Here is a 20,652-nt window from a genome sequence, read left to right as displayed (position 1 = left end):
TATGATACAACTCAACTGAATTCAACAAGTATTATTAAACACCTATATCCTTCCAATTGAGCATCTGAGTTTCTATCGTTAATAATAAACCACTACAATGTACTCACAATGTAAAAAAAAAATAGAGCATTGAGCCTTAATGATAAATTGAAAAAAAATTGCTTCTTTTAAAGTTTGGTTTGCAGAAACTCTAGTTATGTTTATTCTGAGAAAACTTTGCTTAATAAAACTGATGGCTGGCTGTAAAAGTGGCTAAGGAGGAGAGTAGGCGGTATTGGTCAGTGTTGGGTGGAACACAGCTGATTTTGCAGAGAGATGAAAGTATTTGCCAGACAATTAGCAAACAGAGTGACTAAAATGTTTATACCCTTTAACCCAGAGATTCCACTTTTAGGTATATACCCACGGAGATAAATGAAAAATGTCAAAGCTCCATATATACCAAAACATTCATGTTAGCATTTTTTATGGTACCAAAGAACAGTAAACAAAGTAGGAACCCACCAGTTGGAGCAAATGGCTAAACAAAGAATGTGACATAAATGTAATGGAATATTGTTGTGCTAAAGACAATAACAAGCATCACAAATACAGAGGAGAATGGAAAAACTCACGTGAATTGATTTCTAAGGGATATAAGCAGAGCCAAGAAAATAACATTGATTGTGACCAAAGTAGTGTCAGTGAAAAGCAGAACAACCACAAATATCAAAACTGAATTTGCAAAGCTATGGAGAACAAGGCTGGCCCCAAAGAAGAGCTGTGAGATGCCAATCCCCACCATTTCTTTGCGCAAGTTAGGTTCCACAAATACAGGACTCTGTAGATAAGAGCAGATCTTTTTTATGAATTGATTAGTTTGCTGCTCTTCTTCATCTTAAAAAAAACCAACCCAACCAATTGTTTGTTAAAAGGGGTAACTCTCTGGAAGAGGGTAGAGAGACTATCACAAGGGGAAATATAGGTTATATGATGACTGAAAATATCAATTAATTTTTTTAAATGTTTGCTAGACCTAGACATTGGTTTTGCCATCTGCTGGAAGGATACACTAATATGTATATTGGGATTTGAAATGGAAAAACGCCTACATAGATAGGCCCTTTAAGAAAGCAGTAAAAAAAGAAATGATTTTTTTAAAAAAATCATTATATTATCATCATAACCAAAATGATTATGATGCTTTCATGTGCCTTCTTGTAACATATAAAAATCTAAGTTTAATCTAACTTTTTAGACATGATTTGGGGAAGGGGGAGTTCAAGTATCTGTAGCCTGAAAAAAAAGGAATAATCCTTTGAAGCCCTACCTTCTGTTTATATTAACAATTGTTGTTATTCACAGCCTTATTTCATTCAAGACCAGCCTGATTTCCTTCAGACCTATACCCTATACTAAATGCATGCCTAGGGTGACACAGTCATTAACACTCTTCACACATGTCAGAAAAAAAAGCCAAGCACTCACTGGGAATGCCTGAAACAAGTTTCAGTGGCCTCAGTACTCGCACAGCCCGGAGGGTCCTCAGGTCAACATGAGTATTGAAGTGGGTCCCAGCTGTGGCCAAGATGCTGTAGACAGGAGGAAAAAAGAAAGCAGACATTATCAGAGTCAGGTCATTATCCCTCTATATTATGAATGGGGGAAGCCAGTCTGAGGTTAGACCAGTCTCCACCCTCATACCAGCTGTAAGTGGTTGCACCTTAGCTTTAGTGAATCACCAACAATTCTCTGTGGAGCTAAAATTAGCCACCTGGGTTTCACTTTGCAAGGAAGGAAAAGGAAGCAAGGTTATTGGGATTACATTGACGCTGGAGGATTATAATTCCCAAGCACGGGCAGAGTGGCCATCTGGGATACTTGATCAGACTTCCCACTCCATCATTTCCCCATTTTAGCCTCCATCCCTTTCCCTAGGATCTAGATTTTTTTTTTTGCATGAAATAATCCTCATTGCCTGAGATGCAAAGATCCCCACGTCTATCATTCAAAGTTCTCCTCCGGTTCCTGTCTCCTTCAGGAAGCCTTTCTGAGCTTTCTGGGATAACCACAAGAGTGATACAATGCCTTTAGACTTAAGATTTCCATCACAAAATCCTTGCACCGATGTTTACATTGTTTGTTAAAGTCCTTCTGCTTGTATGTCTGATTTTTTAGTCATTTCACAAAGCTGATGTGCAAATTTGAGGATATCACACTGTTCATGTTTCTGCTTTTTTCATCTTTAACAACACCCCTTCCCACCCACCCTCTGCAATGGTATCTCTGCCCAGCAACACACAAACCATTAATAATCTTATTAGATTGAATGCTCCAAATTTTGTAGTTACTTTTATTGAGAAGATTACCAAATTCACCCTTTATTTTCCAGAATCATATTAGCATGTAAGACCTTTGGAGAAGCAAAGAGATGTACATATTCATGATATCCATAACATTAGTCTAGGAGTCAGACTTAGATTGCGTACTAATTAGCTGTGACTTAGGACAAATCATTTAACCACTTTTAGCCTGGAGTGGAGATACCTGCCCTGGGTAGCTCATAGAGCTTTTGTAAATATCAGAGAACCAGAGTGTGAGAGCTTGGAAGAACCTCAGAGATCATCTTCTTCCACTCCCTTTTTTGTGGTTGGGTTTCAGAGAAGACAAGTGATGTGGTTAAGGTTTAACAGTTGATGAATGACCAAGAGAAGGCTAGAACCCAAGTTTCCTGACTCCTACACAGCCCAAGGCTCTTCTCATTATTCCACACTTTTGCTCTATGAAACCACACAAAGTATTGTATGTGAAAAAAAAATTTATAAACTATGAAATGCTCTGCAAATGCAAGATGTTATTATTATATGTTGTCAAATATGCAAATGTTATAATTATTTTCAGCCAAATTTTGAAAAATCCACTTATTTTTGGTCTTCTTTTCTTTCTCCATTTCATCTTACTCTCTGAGCATACGGTGAAACTTCAACTATCCAGAACTCTTGGGAATGAGTCTCCTGGATAGATTGAGGGTTTTTCTCTTCAAACATTGTCATTTTTAAAATTTAATCATTTTTATGAAGCTCTTTCTGACGTGGATATTACATACTTCCATGCCTTCTTAAATAGCATAAAGTCAATATGATTTATTTTCCTGATAACCTAGAGTCGTGTTTATGAGCAAACGTTATTATACTATATTTTAGTAAAGTCCTCAGGGACTAGTAAAATATATAGGAGTAGGTGACAACACCGAATAGCCTCAATCTACCACGACTTTTGTGTTCTGATGTCCTTCTTCTGTCTTTTTTTCTATCTCTCCACTTGATTTCAGATGGTCAGATGTCATTTCCAAATGCTTTAGGATGAAATATATGCCTTCTTGCGTAATACCTCTTCTACCCCCTAACTTTTGCTCTTGTGATTTTATTTAGCCTTGGACATGAAATAGCAATTCTTGTTAGAACTATACGTAAAGTAAGAGGGAATGGATTCTGAATAAAAGATCTGCTGGGTTCCCTTATGAGTTGGTAGGCTTTAGCCATGAAGTGTGTATGAGAGTAATTTTGATTGCTCAGAGATCTTCCTTTCTGTTTTACACGTAACACTCTGAATAGTCGAATTTGTTTAATAACTGATGTGGCCCAATATGATCTGTTTTTATTTCTCTTTAACCTAAATCCTCACTAACACTAATTTGTTATACTCATTTTTTGTTTCTTCTTTTCCACATTACTATCTATGAAAACTTTCCCTTCTTCTTTCATATTCATTTTCTACTTTTTCAACCTTCTTACTCTTCTTTCCTCACTTTATACCCTCTCTATTAGTATACCCTATTTATTATTACCCTTCTTTTCTCACTTGCCTAGACCTAGTCCACCAGGTTTGATTCCCACAAAGCCATTGAGCCAATAACTGAGCCACCTATTTTCTACTGCATTCGGGGCCCACCCAATCATATAATGCAGTTTAGGGTTGACTTTGTATGTAAGCAGATGTAGTATGTAATTTCACTTAGGAGATGCCAAGAAAGGTTTCTTCCTCCATCTCTTACTGGAAAGCCATACATCATTTACTCCTTTGGTTTAAGATACAGGGTTTAAGCCCCTGTTAAAATGTGTTATCTAGGAAATGTAATACGTTAACCTATTATCATCCATTAACAGCATAGCTATTAGCTCGGTAGTGAAACAACACACACACACACACACACACACACACACACACACACACACACACAAAAGAAAAATAAGTTTTAATTTAGAAAGAAGAGATGCAAATGTCAAACTATAGGGTATGTCCCAGCTTCAGTGAGTGTTGTCATATGGGAGATGGAGGGAAGGGAAGTCTTAGAAAGATGAGGCTTGGTGGAACACACTGAAAGAGGAAAGATTCCAGCCAAACCACACTACCTTCCATCCTTCAAATACAATCTCATCTTTCCTGCCTTTAAGACTTTGAGTGTGCTATTTATTGCCTCTCTCTGGGATTCTCATTGCCTTTCCTTTACTCCTCCAACCCTACCCACCCCTGATCAGCTCATAGGGTATGACTTTCACTAAGGTTTTCTAGATTCCCCTTCACCCCCACACCAGAAGATTTTGTTAGTGAACTATGATAACCTTTTGAACCTCTCCTAATACATGACTACATACCATCTTTGACCCGGGTGATTTGATTGAACATCCTATCGCCCCCATAAGACATGCTGGGTCTTCTTTTTTGCATTCCCAGCCCCTAGGAGAATGCTTTTCCTAGATGAGGTACATCATAAATGTTGAGTGAATGAATAGAACTGAAAGGACATGAAGTGGAGATCGGAAGAGAGTTACCACCAGAGAAAACATAACCTAGTTCACAATTTGACTTTAGGCCAGTCCTGAATATATCGGTTCAGCTCCAGTCTCTCTCAGACTTTGGTAGATCACATCAGCATTATTTCTCTCAGCTTGATTAGAAGCAGATCACTTCAGAGCCATAGAGTCTGAGGGGGGTGTTGGAGAGGGAGCATCTGGAGCAAATCACACCATGTAATCCGAAGAGCTAGAACCAAAACCCAGGTTTCCTGATCCTCAGACTGGTATTGTTTCACTACATGATGTCTGAACCACACAGATGGTCTCAACAAGTACCCCATATGAACACTAATCAATGTCAGCAAGGTGGCTGACTAAGGTTAGAAATTCAGTCTATGGCCACAGAATGGATCCAAGTTAATTAGCCCACATGGGGGTTGAACCTGCGACCTTGGCCTCATTAATACTGTGCTCTAACTACCTGAACTAATCAGCTATTGATGCCAATCTGCATGGCAAACATCATTTTCTCACTTAGTGCTGGTTATTTCACCATTCAATATTCAACAAATGCTTATTGAGCACCTCATGCATACAATTCACTGTGCTCATGCTGAGTATACAAATACATTTTTAAAATATATTCTATGTCCTCAGGAAGTTTACAGTCTGCTAGTGAAAAAAACAATATGTATACAAGAGAGATAAAAGGTAGAATATGATAAGAGTAAAGGAGAGATCCAAGAAAAGTGTTTCAGGGAAATTAGAAGTGAGAAAGTTCACTTTCAGCTGGGGAAATCATAGGACCATAAGGAAAGATTCATGGAGAAAGTGGCACCTATATGGGACTTTGAAGGAAAAGAAGACTTTCAAATGGCTAATGTGAGGAAGGTATGGGACATGGGCCCGTATAAATGTGCAGAGGCTAGAGAAAACATTAGGGAACAGCAAGTAGCCCAGTTTGGTTGGAAGACAGAATGAATAAATGGAAGAAATGTGAAATAAGGTTAAAGTAAAGAGGTTAAGTTAGAGCTAATGTGAGTGAGACTTCTTAAATGCCAGGTTAAGGAATTAATTTATATCCCCCATCCCTGCCTGATTCTTGGATACAGGATCACTTAATCTCTTTTGGGTCATGGACCTTTTTGGCCATCTAGGGAACTCAGAGGTATTAAGGTTAAGAATCTCTGCCCCAGAAAACAGTCAGCTCATTGTGGGCTAGAATTGTTTTAATTCTAGGATCTTGTATGTAATAGGTGCTAAATAAATAAATGTTCCTTGAATTTGATTGGTGAAAATAAAGCCAAGGAAAAAATCCTTCTACCATATAGAATGTGCCAGGGAAGTGCTCTTTCTCCAGTTTTCCTGTATTTTTTTGAAAGGAGTTAACACTCCAAACTCTCTGACACTACTTCAGAACCTTGGGCAAGTCATATGACTTCTCTGAGGTCCAGCTTCCTCAACTGTAAAATGGGGATAGTATCTGTGCTACCTACCTCATCTGATTGCTGTAAGGAAAACACTTCATAAACTTGAAAATTATAAGGAAACGTAAGTGATGGTGGCAATGGTGTTGGTGATTCTATGATTCCAGACGTTAAATAGATGGTACTTTCCAAAGATAGAGAGAATAATAGGATCATAGGTTTAGATCAGGAAGAAAGGAAGAAAGTTCATTGTTGTACAAATGGGGGCAGGGATGGACAAGGGAAAAAGACAAAGGTACTAAAGTTATTCATGGAATACAGGATGAGAAAAGGAATTGAAGTAGGAAAAGAGAAGGGGTGGGGGAAGAGAAAAATAGAAAGAGACCTCAGGGATAGGTGGAGTAATCCAGAAACCAAGGAAAATTGGGTCATTGTTCCACTAATTCATCTAATTACAGAGTTACAGGCCAGAGAGTGCACTCTGCTCTGTCTCTCTTGTGCTGTGCAATTAAAAAACACTTCTTTCTTCTCTCATTCCCTTGCCCTTACATGTACAGTGGGTGCACATCTGCCCCCTTAAGAAACCAGAGTTCTGTTTCCTAGGATACACAGACAGGAGACACTATTACACATCATAAGAGGGGAAAACCGGGCTACTGTAAATGAAAATTTCCTTCCCCTCTCTGCATTTAACAAGGTAGATTTCAAAAGGTGGGAGCTGAAAGGAGAGTCACAAAAAAAGGAAAGGAAAGGAATGGAAAAGAGAGAACTAGAGATAAAGATGAAAATTGAAGAAACGAATGAGAAATGGGAAATAGAAAGAAAAGAGGAGAGAAGAGGGAGAAAGGAAGAGATAGGAGAGAGAAAGAAGAAAAAGAGAAAAGGAGGAGTGGAGGAAAGAGAGAAGAGAGCATGGAGAGAAAGAGAAGAGAGAGACAAGAAGAGAGAGAAGAAAGGAGAGGGAGAATGAAGAAGGAAAGGAAAAATAGGGGAACAAGAAATGAAATTATAAAATGGAAGAGAAAGGGTAGGGAAGAAAGTTGGAGAGAAATCAAAGCAAAGAAACCTTGAGAGAGAGTTGTAAGAAGAAAAGAATGGGAATCTCTTATCGGGGCCCTATGTGACTATTACCTACAGTCTTGGTTTTTATCTTGTAACCTTTGGCTTAATCTGACTGAATGACACTCAACCACAGACAACACAGGGCCTGTATCAACCCAGTTGCCTACAGAGTGGGAGAATATACCATCTTGCCATTCTGTCATATAACGCTGCCTCAATCTTTCTAGGGACTTTGTAATATCAATTAAGTTGGGTATCTTTGATTGAGTCTTATCAGGTGCTAAACCCCAGGCCCAAACCCCTATCTACTAGGTGCTAAGCCTATGTGGGCCTTAAAGGGGAGTTGCTAAGACCAGAACCAATAGTAGGAGCCTGAGTTCTGGTCACTCAGATGATGTTTGATGACTGCTAAAGAGTGCATAAAAAGAGAGAACAGAGCTATATGCGAAGGGCTCTCACTCTTGGTGGAGTGCTGATGTGGAAACTCTGGGCAGCTGTAGCTAAGAGCCCTCCAACTTGTAAACCCGGATGTTTGGACTTTGTTAAACCCTGGTAACTATGAATCGAGATTTGAATCAGACAAGATCTGTCTGTTGATGTTTGTAATTTGTTTGTGTTTGCTCTGAAGTTCAGGGTACTGACTTTTCCCCCTGAACTAAGTGAATAATATTTGTATGCTGAATTAAAGTAAGATTGTTAACCCCTTAACATTGCTTTCCTTAGTAAAGCTGATCAAAAGAACCTGTGTTGGCAGCTTTCTGTGTGCTGGTTGTTGTTGTTGGGTCTTATACCCCTTCAGCAGCTGCTAGCAGATGGTTGGAACAGCCTTCCACAGAGCTTGCTATTTTTTTAATACATTTGTTGGTGGGAATTCCAATATTATTCATTTGCTCAGCTCTCCAGAGCAGAACTCTGTAAGATTTAGTGACAAACCTAAAATCACACAACCATTACGTAGCAGAAGAATCCAAGTCTCCTGACTCTGAGATCAATGCACTGCACACCCTCATTTCGAAACTCTGCCTCAAGATTCCATTTCCTCTTGGTGCTGAAGGATAGCACTGTTCGAGGCAATGCCATCCCAGGTAAGCTTAGTTAGTTGGGCACCATGCAACAGACGGCAAAGGTTTCATCCTTACATTGGAGTATGAACTTCACTTCTGCTCTAAGTATACCAATTATACCATCAAACAAAAAACATTTCACCAGTCCGATAAAAGAGGGTAGATGGTTCAATATAATACAATCCCTACTACTGAGGAACTCAAAATGGTACCCTTCTGATGGTGAATTACTAAATTTGCTAGTACATATTATAGCCCCATGTCATAAAGTCTTCTACAAAATTGCCACAATTATAGTACCTTTGCAATATAGCACGTATTTCTATACTGCTTCTAGCTTTGTCAGATATTTTCATTTCTACATGTCAAAAGGTCTATTGAATTGGAAGGAAGAGAAGTACAGTTACTTCTTCAAAGGTCTTAACATTCCTGTTACTTATGATCACTACTCCACTAAATAATAACTGACATTAATGCAATATTTTACAGTTAGTAAAGTATTTTACATCTATTAACTCAATTTATCCTTACAATAACCCTGGGGAAGTATCATTATTATCCCCATTTTACCTATGAGGAAACTGAGACTCAGAGGAATTCAATGACTTGCCCATAGTCACACAGGTAGTAGGTATCTGAGGTAGGTTTCAAACCCAAGTCTTTCTGATTCCAACTCCAGAACTCCATTCACTACATCATGGTGCCTTTCTATGGCAAAGTTCAGCTGAAGATTAAAGAAAATTGTTGAGAAATTCATATAAAACCCTAGAGTCTCAATATCATGCATAGTCTTTCACTAAAGTCCCATCCCAGTGCCTCATGCTGTCATGGAAGGGACTCAAAGGTATGTTAATGCCAAACAAGGTCTGACACTGAAAGGTCCTGCCAAGGTATGATCCCCAAAACACATAGAGTATGTCCACAATCCAAGCACCAGACTAGCTAAGAACCAAAACAGAGATTCAACACCAGAAATAATATTAAAAGATTCATTTTAGATTGATTAATAACATTAATCAAGATAATCAATTGCTTTGGTTACAGAAACTCAGAGAGACTATCCATTAAGGTATAAAGGACATGCCATGGTGGGTTGGTGAACTGAAGTCACTGATACATGAAAATATTGAAAGAAACATCACCTAGGCAGAAGGTATTAAACATGAGGCCCAGGCTGCATTGTGGCCAAAACCCTCCCCAGTAACCTGGAACCAAATCAAAATGCTACAGGGAGACATTTGACAAAATAAAAACACAGTAGAACATTGACAATGCCAATTTGTGGTTTTCTTAGTCAATTTGTAGCTGTATGATTTAGCGGCCCATTTCTATTTGACACCAATAATCTAGAGAATTCAGCTTGATTTTTGCCAATGAATGGAGACCTGATATCCATTTCTTCAGTCTTTGTTAACACAGAGCATTGTTCTTCCATGCCTTCTCTGTGGAATAGCATGGTTAAAAGCCACTTATAGCACTGACCAGAGATAGTAGAAGGGAAGGTCCATATGAAAGTAATTCTCAAGTTATTTGGTCCATCGGCCTGAATCTTTGGGGATGCAGTGGATCCTTCAATCATTTTAAGGAACTAAATTTCAGGAGCACATGACAAGCCGAACAAATTGTAAGGCCCTCTCTGCTATTGGCCAATGATTGGTTTCTAGGTTCTGTAAATTACTTGTTTGTCCCAGCCATCTATAAAGCCATGTGGAGCTATTCATTAGCATTTGTTGAAAAAAGCTAATTAGCACAAGAAAAAGGTGCTAGGGTGTTTAACTAGCTCAAATTATTGGGCTGGACTGTGTATGGGGGGGGAAGGGAGTGGAAGGAGAGAGGGACAAAATTAAACTTGAATTAGCACCATCTTTATGTAAGATGTAATTCTTATAAGAATTCAAGACCCTGAGTCATATCAACATTTGCATGTAATACCACTTGTATGATAAGATCACAAGATTTTCAGAAGGAAAGGAGAGATGATCTAGTACAACTCCCATCATTTTACCGACAAGAAAACCAAGGCATAGAGTAGTAAAATGATTTGCCCAGGGTTACACAGGACAGTGCAATAACTCAAATCTTCTGATACCAAACCAACTTTCCTTTCCACTCCATCATACTGAAGTTATCAGTGTTCAGACAGGAACCATATATTTTATCTAAACTTTATTTCTCCCCAGCACAGTGTTCTGCAAGCTACTATATTAATGTCATAGATGATCTTACCACTAAATATTTGTTCATTGAATGAAAGATACAACTGGGTGTTGCAATAGACCGAGTGTTAGACCTGGAGTTAGGAAGACTTGAGTTCAAATGCCACCTTAGACACTTATAAGCTGTGTAACTTTGGGCGAGTCACTACACTTCTAATTGCTTCAGTTTCCTCCAGTGTAAAAGGGGGATAATAATAGTGCCTCCCTCCTGGGGGTGTTGTAAGGATTGGATGAGGTAATATTTGTAACGTACTTTTCAAATCTTAAAGTACCACCAAAATGCTAGTTATTAGCATTAGTGTTATCACTTAAAGGTTTTCTACGGGTAGTTAGAAAGCACCGTATTCATTTAGACTCCCCTCTCTTTTCATCTCCCAGATCCAATTGGTCACCAAGCTTTTCCTTCAAAACACTGGGATTGATTCACCTAGGAGACCACTCTCCATTCTCAATGCCATCATGATACCCATCCCTACCACCATAAGCCCTTACTTATGCTGTTCTCACCCTCCTCTTTGCCTCGCCACATCTCATCCATCCTTCAAGCCTCATCTAAACTCCCACTGCCTCCACAAAGCTCTTGAGTCCACACTGGACTCGCCCTTCTCTTCAAGCTTTGCCTGAAAAGCATGAGTTAGCACTTAATTACAGCCTGTCTAATGTTGCTGTCTAACTGTTTCATATGCATTAGAAATGCTCCTTCTATTTAATCACATGCTCCTTGAGGGCAGGAGAGGCATGAGCACATCTTTGTACACCCTATGTCAAGCATAGTGATCTGTATGAAGGAGGCCTTCAAGAAATACTTGGTTGTTGCTGCTGAACAAAGGTATTCCTAGGCACCTCCATGGTGGGTAGATGGCAGCAGGGATCCAAAGACCTAGGGCATGGGCATCCATCGACAATGACAACAGCTTGTTCACTCAATTAAGTTTCTAATTGGGAGCCCCAAACAGGGAGGGTTAGGCACATGTGTGAGTAATTATGATCTATCAAAAAGGCTGCCCTGTTAGAATGCTTTGCTCTCCATTTCCTTCAAATCAAATTACCAAGGGTGAGATTTGATTTGGAAATCAATTTGGAAAGACTCTTTGTTTCATTTTTTTAAATGTTCCTTTGTATTAAACTGTTTATAGTCATAAAGACATAAATAACAGAGACAACCAGAAAAATCAATTGGGAGCAAAATATCTATGGGGAAGGGAGGGTGAGGTTGGGAAGAGTGAACAAGAGGAGGCATTTGAAAAAAAATACTGCAATCACATAAGCCATCCCTTAAAAAGGTAAGGCTGAATGCAAATGTATATCTATATATAATATTTGGGCTATACATTATTTACAGAGGAGTCATGAAATGTAAAAACTATTGCTGTCTCTGTTGCCTGTACTTCACATGTGGTAGTTTAGACTTTGAAACCCTCCCCCTCTTTCCTGCAGTCCATTCTCAAGAGGACAAATATGACATAAAGAGATCTGGACTGATTCTTAAGAAGCCTGATTTCTAGCACTATCTGCCACCAACTATTTGTGTGATCTTAGGGGCAAATTACTGAACCCCTCTAGCCTCTAATTACCTTGGCTGTAAAAGGAGGGAGCTGCACTCTGATTGCTTGGTTCAGGGTCTTTAGAAATGCAAAAGGAAAAGGGCATGGAATCCAGAAAAGGGTCTCCAAGCTCTGGACCCAGTGAGAGAAGAAAGGACAATTCATGGGCCCTCAGTTCCTTCCCTTCTTGGCTCAATGGGGCATCAAAAGCTATAGTTTGAATGGCATATTTCACATAGGCAGCAGTCTTGACAAAACTGGCGAAAAGCCTTTACTATGTGATCCAAAGAATTTGAATTTTGAACCCTGGATCTGTAATTTACTTATTATTTATGCACTATCAGGGGCATTATTCCAACTCTGTGAGTTTCTTTCGTGTAAAATGAACCCAGTGGACTCCTGTGGCTGAGAGCCTAGGGACTGTTTCCCTTGTCTGTCATCATCTTCTGATACCACTATTTGGAGTGATGTGATGGGGCTGTGCTTGAGTATTATCGAGAAGATGGGGTAGGTGCAGCCCAGGAGCCCAAAGGACCCTGAATTTCTAAAGAGGCCACAAGGGACCAAGGTAAATTGCTCTTTATAGCAAATTTCTGGTGATGTTAAAACAGGCCTGTTTTGCTGGAGTTTGCTGTGCTTTTCCAGGAACCTTAGACATACTGCTCCAGTAGCAGCATTCTCTCCTGCCTTCCTGGCTGGTTGTCCTCAAACAGCAACAATGTTCTGTTCTCCCCAAGGAGGCAGATTTGCCATAAGTTTACCAAATCAGACCTCAATATTGCCATGGATCAGTAGGCTAAAAAAATACAGCATCAGGACCTTGTATTACATATATATATAATATATATATATATATACATGTGTTTGTGTCTTATGTTATATATGTATGTACATACACACATATATGTATACACATACATGTATTGTGTTTGTATGTGTGTGTATATATATATTTCATTTTTGTTAAACTATTTACTTGCCAAATACAATAATCCTATGTCAGGATACCTGGATGAGCTGTACTGGTACAAAAGAAAAAGCACGGTTCTGGAGTCAGAGGAACTGGCTTCGAATCCTGACTCTGACACTTATTTCTTTCAGAGCAGGGACAATCTTTTGTCTCTTTTTATACACCTAGTGCTTAGCACAGTGGCTGGTATATAATAGGTGCTTAATAAATGCTTATTGATTGATTAACTTGTGGTCTTAGACAAGATACAACCTTCCTTGAACCTCAGATTTCTCATGGGGAAATGGGATGGGGGAGACACTGGATTGCCTCTGAGATCCCTTCTAACTCTAGAGCTATGATCCTATGCATTTACATTCCTGAAAAAGCTATTCTGAGTGTGTGTGTGTGTGTGTGTGTACATTTGTGTACAGAGAAGGACCTTACCCTGTTCTCTATGGTCAGAAATCAAGAGTTTGATAATGGGTGAACAACAAGCTGTTAAGCCAGAGAAAGAGAATAGCAATCTGCTGAAGTGGAGATGAGTTTTTAAGACCATCCTTGCATGGTTCAGGTCTTCCCCTTCACTTCCTTTCTGCTGAAGAGCACTCACAGCCCTTGTTACTGTCATTAATTGCCATAGCAACCATGGACTTGGCTGTAGTAGAAAAGGCATGGAGAGGAGAGAGGTCATCTCTCCATTTTCTAGGAGACCCATGACCAAACAATCTCAGACAGATAAGAGGACAGATGAGGAGGACAGTGACCCCCTCAAAACAGCAGTTCTAGATTGAGTGGCAAGCCTTGATGATGCCTGGCAGATAGTAAAGGGCTAATGGTGAGCAATAGCCAGGTCTAGACAGGAGTTCCTGTTGGCAGATGTGTGGTCCATTGGAGATGAGGTGGAAAGTAAATGGGAGAGCAAAAGAAGGAGTCAGAAACACGAAATTCAAAGAAGCATGCAATGGAACAAATACAAGGTATGTTAGATAAGGGGTATACCAAGAAAAGAAAAAAAATCTGGAGAAGGTAGGGAGGAAGGAAACAAGGATGGAAATGCTAAGAGCCCAAAATCATAAAGGAGCAAGGAATATATAAATCTTGATATAAACTAGTTGTCCAATTCAAATGTGTGTCTGTCTGCAATTTTTTTCATAGAGAGTTAATGGATGGTGGCCATGAGGAAACTCAGAGATTCAACACCATGTCCTTTCACAAGACACTTCCCTGAAGTCCAAAGTTTTGGCCTGATGGAGTACTCATGGTAGATTATTTGGAGACAAAGGGCCATGGGTATTCCCCATAAGTTACCAATTCAGCTATTTGGGTTGTATCCTTTAAAACTGAAGCTAGGTATTTTGTTACATGTAAGAAGTGAGAGCTCATTAGCCAAGAGACACCAGGCCCAGGAGGGAGAGAAAGTCCTGGAAAAAGTAAAATCAAGCGAAGAGGCTCGAGCTGGGTTAAATAAGGCAGAATGCTAATAGAAAAAGACAAAGTAGTGGGAGATACACAAATAAATATGGAACAGCCAAGAGTAATAGGAGTGAAGATCTAAGAAGGAATCTCAGAGGCCATGCAGTCCAACTATCTCATTTTACAGATGAGGAAACTGAGGCCCATAGAGAGTAAATGTCTTGCCAAGGTCATAGGAAGGTCATCAGAGGCAGAATTTGAACCCAGGTCCTCTGACTCTAAAGTCACTGTGCCCTATTGCCTTCAGTTAAAAGCCATTAAAAATCCAGTTTAAAAAAAAATGTTCAAATGTGACTGAAAAAAGCTATCACAAGAAGAAGGGTGTGGGTCAGAGCCCTTGTTTTTCTAATGCAGAGAGACCATTACTACTCTTGCATCTTGAAGGAAGCACCAAGGGGAAGCTGAACATATAACACTGAGTACTGTTTAATATCTTTAGGAAACATAGTTAGCAGCCTTTTTTCAACTTTTAACATACATGCAATATACCCACAGCCATATACGCACATGTGCACACACACACACACACACACACACACACATTTACCTCCTACTTTAGCTAGAACAGTATTTCATCCTGACTTCTTTAGGATTGCTATACCTTAAAATGGTCATTTTCTTCTAACAAAACATCTCTGAAAGATTTAGGTAAAACTTGGTTCCTGAATTTGTTTTCAAAGTAAGTATTAATCCAAAATTCCCTTCAGCATTGTATGAGAAAAAAATTGTCAGCATGTAAGGTTAGCTATTGTTTCCTTTAATCACCTTACAATGGGAATAAATGCCCAGTTCCTACCAATGATCTACTTGTCTCCTTCTTTCCTTCTTTTCTTTTCTCCCTTCCTTTTTTCTTCCATCTCTTTCTCCCAACAGGGTTACTAATAAATGCACGCAGGTTCAAGACAGCTAGTGGAACACTGGACTATAACTAGAGAGACCTCAGTTCTAGCCTGTCACCATTAGATATTCATTGTGTGACCAATGGCCAAGTCATTTATCTTCTCCGAATCTCAGTGTCTCCACTCGTTATTACCCTCCCATCACACTTCCACAGTCTTTGTGTATTAGAGTTTAGAGTAGATGTACAATTTTTAAAAATCAATGCCATATCATTAAAACAAAAATAATTTAGTAATAATAATCATATTTTAAATGATCATACATTTCTCAATTTTCTGAACAAAACCAAAAATCAGCCAAGAAACAATTATCAGTTACACCTGCCTTCATTGTGTATGACCACACTCTTGGTAGCAAGAAAGTTAGGAGAACAAGGTTTATTTAAGCAGAAAGGCTCATTTGTGAGAACAGAATCTCTGATCTCTTTGTGAATTCAAATTTCTTTCTATATCAATGTGTAAGTACCTTGTACGCTTTGTCCAAGGATTCTCCATCACCTGTGTCAATGAACTCTATAACAGAAACCTAAATCAAAGGACTGAGGATAATAAAAGGATGAAAATGGAACAATCAACATCGCCATCTGTGGTGCCCCCATTACTAATGCAAATTCTGACACTCAAAGCTTCGAAGGCTCTGCTGGAAAAGGGCATCATCCCCTCCAAGACTGAAAACTTTGTCATGCTCACTCTGTGTTAGCTATGAAGGGCTAGCATATAGGACAGATGTGTGACAAGTGGTTTAAAAAGCCACACACACTCAATAAAATCCATAGCTACCACCCAAGGATTCAAGGAGGCTTGGTGTAGGCAGCTGTCATATCTCCTGGAACAGAGAAAATGTTAAGGTGTGAGTGGAAGATGAAAAATAAAAAGCACCTGCAGTTTCTCAGCTGAGATGGGCTCTCGATGACTGAGCACTCTCTTCCTCTCTTCTACCTATTCCATCGGGAAATTAGGCCTAAGTAGCCTCCTAGAATATTCAACAGTGAGCACGATTCTAATACTGATGATTAAATTCTGGCTATTTGCTTCTGCTTAAGTGAAGCTGGTTATCGTCGTATGAAACTGTAGGATTTTGCTCACAGGATAATAAGGCCCAGGGAAAACTCAACATGCTTTTTGGGGACTCCAGCTCCCACTGTCTAACATTGTGAATTGGTCTATTTTTCTCAGAACCCATCATTTCTGATCTGGATAATAGGATTTTAACAATGTATTACTGGGAGAGTGGGGTCTCTATTGGTCTTTACTTCCCAGACATTTCTGACACATGCTGCCTGCACCCTAGCCATTGTCTCCACCTTCCTCATCCTCCATCCACCAGAACCTTGCTCTGTTCGGGGAACCACCGAGGATCTTACAGGTGAGTTTTTGGCTTATCTTGTCCAGAAGAACGTCTTTTCATCATTACTTGGCTATTTCCTAAATATGCCAATACATGCATAATTCAGCGACCCCTTTCTACCTCCCATTTCTGGGTTATATTTCCCCATTAAAAGGTAAGCTCATTGAGGGTAGAGGCTTGTTTTCCTTTATCTATATTTCTAGCACTTGGTGCAGTGCTTGGCACGTAATTGGTACTTAATAACTATTTGAATAATATTTGATAATTCTGTGTCTATCTATAGCAAGAAGGGGTTAGGAAACTTGCCTGAGCTAGTTAGATTAATAGGATTTGGTACCACTCATAAGAACTAACCTGAAACTATGCTGGGGAGTTTCCTGTCTGGGTGTAACTCTGAACTGTCCCTACTTTTGCATCCCAATCAGAGCAGATGAGAAGAGACTACACTCTCGCCCTCAAGACTGTGTATGGATGATCAGTAGTTACCAAAAAAACGGTTGAGAGATAGAAACATGTTTTGAAGATACTTGATAAGTGTTTGGCAGGACAACCATCAAAACGCTTTAGCTGTGGCTTAATGGTGCCCTGTGATTGCAACATTATAAGAATCTTACCCAAACTGTGCTTTGGAGAGCTGGAAAGAAGTGAGAATTGCTCAGGGGGGAAATCCCACATGATAAGAACCAGCTAACACAAATACATGCGCTTAAAGTTGTTTTTTTCTAGTAGTGGTGAGGGATTTGCATTCATACACCCACATATTCTCTCAGTTGGTCCCTCTCCTGATCAAGACATGTGCTTATGACAGTGCTAGCCAAGGATAGAAACACAATCTATGCCTGAAGAACAGAGCAAAGCTAATTGGCCCATATGGGGACCCAAACTCATAATGCTAGCATTATTAGGATCAGACACTCAGCAAATGGCCACTGTCACTAAGTAAACCGTATATTGGAAAACATCCCTAATCAATGTTCCTACCCTTAAGCCTCTCCAATTATTTTAAATTCTGTGCCTAACCACATTCTAAGGGGACTACAGCTGCTTGTGTAACATCAGTTACTCTTCTATCAGGTAGAGTTGGACTCTTCAAGTGAAAATACAACTTTGAGAGGGACATACCTCATCTATCTAACTACTGTGGGCTGGATAGGAAAGCAAAGTCGGTTGACATAATTGGTGTGGCAATGTCCTGATATGACAATATTACAATAATATTCATCAAAGATAACCACAAAATCCCAAGATCCCAGAAACTCACAGTTAGAAGAGACATCAGAAGCAATTCTGTACCTGGTCAACGATTCCCTCTACAACATCCCTGATGAAAGGGTCTTCCAACTGTTGCTTAAAGACCTCTAGCGAAGGAGACCCCCATTACCTCCTGAGGGAATCCATTCCTCTTGTTGGGATGATAACCATAACATTGCCATGAAGCTGACATATCAGCTAGAGACCTCTTGGTCAGTTGCTTAATCCCCAAGGGGCTGAAGGGGACCCGATGGCTTAATTTCCCATGAAGTTTTATCATATTTATTTGCAATTACAGATAAATCTAATCATGGATTCACTGAAGCATTGGAGGCAGAAGGGACTTAAAGGTCATTTAGTCCAACTGAAGCCCAGAGAGATTAAGTGACTTGTTCATAGTCATACAATGAGTAGGCGACAAAGCCTCTGAGGCATTAAATATTAGCAAGCATACGGACTGATTGAATGGAATTTCCAGATACAACTGATAAATTTACCTCCACACAAGATCAAAAGGACAAAAGTAATAAAGCTCCGACATCATCCAATTACTTTTTGGCAGGGGAGAGGAAAAGGGGGAAGAAGCTGGAAATAAATGAGGAAGAGAAAGGAAGAAGGAAAGAAGAAAATGAGCATCTGATCCTAACAACACCCATGGGAGGCAGCTGCTACTCTTATCCCCATTTTGTAGTTGAAGAACCTGAGATATGTATGTGTGTACGCATGTATGAAATATATAACATATGTATATATTTCAGTCATTTCTCAGTCCTATCCTACTCCTCGAAACCCCATTTCAGGTTTTCTTGGCAAAGACACTGGAGGGATTTGCCATTTTCTTTTCTAGCTCATTTCATAGACTAGGAAACTAAGGCAAAAAGTGTTAAGTGACTCACTCTGGATCACTCAGCTGGTAAGCGTCTGAGGCTGGATTTGAACTTGGTCTGCCTAACTCCAAACTTATCCCTTATGCCATTTAACTGCCACAAGGGAATTTTTCCAGACATAGGGAGAGATATTTGGTCACAGAGATAGGGAGAAGGTGGAAAAATATTCTCAAAACCAAGAATTCTCTCAAGCAAATGATTGGTTCATTTCATTTCATTCATTCATTTAACAAGTCACATACACCTAAATAACAAATATTAACCAGTCCTTCCTAGTGTTGATTCCAAAAGCTATAAAATGCCAGGTATATGATCTATCATGTAAGATGCCAAACATATATATATATGCATATATATACATGTATATACATATATATACATATATATACACATGTATATATACATATATACGTGTATATATATGTATATATACATATATACACATATATATATATATATATTTTAAAAGAGCACTGAATGGATAATTCCCTATATACACATATAAGGCGAACCTGTAATTATGCTATTCGATTAAGTAGCAACAACAAACTGTTATCAAACATTGAAAGTCTGAATAGTTCCATGATGAATTGGAGCTATTCGCTAGAGAAAACAGAATGCTTTTCACCTTTGGGAGTCATTAAACCAAAATCCCGTCTAATACTTCTGAGTCATATCTCACCCCATGCCACCTATTTGGGGCACAATGAAGTGCAAGTAATTTTAATAATTAAAAAGAATTAGAGCCTCTCTGCAGGAACAGCTTAATTGTTATCCAAATAGTTGATAGAGATACTCAAGCACAAACAAAGCCCTTGGGTTTAAGTATATTTTCATTGGGAATAAATAAAATGTTGAGTTGTTGGAGGAAAGAAGATTGTCACCACAACAATATAACTAAAATATTTTAGGTTGTACTGAGAATGGAATTGAAAAGAATATTTTTCTGTTCCTAGGGAACAATGGAGAGCGTGTCTTTAAATGGAATCTACATATGAGGAGGGGTTGCTGACATCTTTGGAAAATGAGGGCATCCATGTTCTGGCTTTCCTTCTGCTATGACGTACTTTCCCTTAAGCCTCTCCGATGATTGTAAATTCTGTGCCTTCCCAACCTTCTAACAGGGGACTGCAGATGCTTGTGTAACATCAGTTACTCTTCTGTCAGGTAGAGTTGGACTCTTCAAATGAAAATACAGCTTTGAGAGGGACACACATCGACATCTGGTGAGGGTAGAATGGGATACCGTTCTGGAGCAGATGAATTAACTAGGGCAACGATGAGATAACATTGATAGCATTTATGTAGCATTTTAAGATTTACAAAGTGCCTTACAAATATTGTTTAATCTTTTCCCCTCACAACGATCCTCAAAGGTAGGTGCTATTATCATCCACATTTTATAGACGAAGAAATTTAAGGCTGACAAAGGTTAAGCAACTTGCCTGGGATTACATGACTAGTAAGTGACTGAGACAGAATTTGAACTCAGGTCTTCCTGACTCCATGACCTCTTTTCTATCCACTGTACCACCTGATCAGTGGGGTGGCAGATATCATAACCAGATGACTTTTGCATCTACCTATGCCAGCCACACAAACTGTTATGAGACAGTACAATATAAAGCAAACCAGACCATGAGTAAGTAAATACTGCATGAAAATATAAAATCTCTGATAGGTTGGCTGATTTGAATAAACGAAATGAATGAATGAATGAATGAAAAGCATTTATTAAGTGCTTACTGTGTACC

At 39.2% G+C, this 20,652-nt stretch overlaps 1 protein-coding gene across 2 annotated transcripts in view; it reads right to left on the bottom strand.

Annotated features, from left to right (window-relative positions):
• The window catches only part of CACNA1E (calcium voltage-gated channel subunit alpha1 E), a 405,658-nt gene that overhangs the window by 275,329 nt on the left and 109,677 nt on the right, over positions 1–20,652 (bottom strand). For both annotated transcript variants that reach the window (XM_036756876.1, XM_036756878.1), the window contains exon 4: positions 1,468–1,571. In XM_036756876.1, the coding sequence (XP_036612771.1) occupies positions 1,468–1,571 (104 nt within the window). The remainder of the gene's footprint in view (positions 1–1,467; positions 1,572–20,652) is intronic.

This window comes from Trichosurus vulpecula, chromosome 4 (assembly GCF_011100635.1).
Source record: "Trichosurus vulpecula isolate mTriVul1 chromosome 4, mTriVul1.pri, whole genome shotgun sequence".
NCBI lineage: Eukaryota > Metazoa > Chordata > Mammalia > Diprotodontia > Phalangeridae > Trichosurus > Trichosurus vulpecula.
The sequence above is the reverse complement of the archived record's forward strand: the minus strand, read 5'-3'. Positions and strand labels throughout refer to the sequence as shown.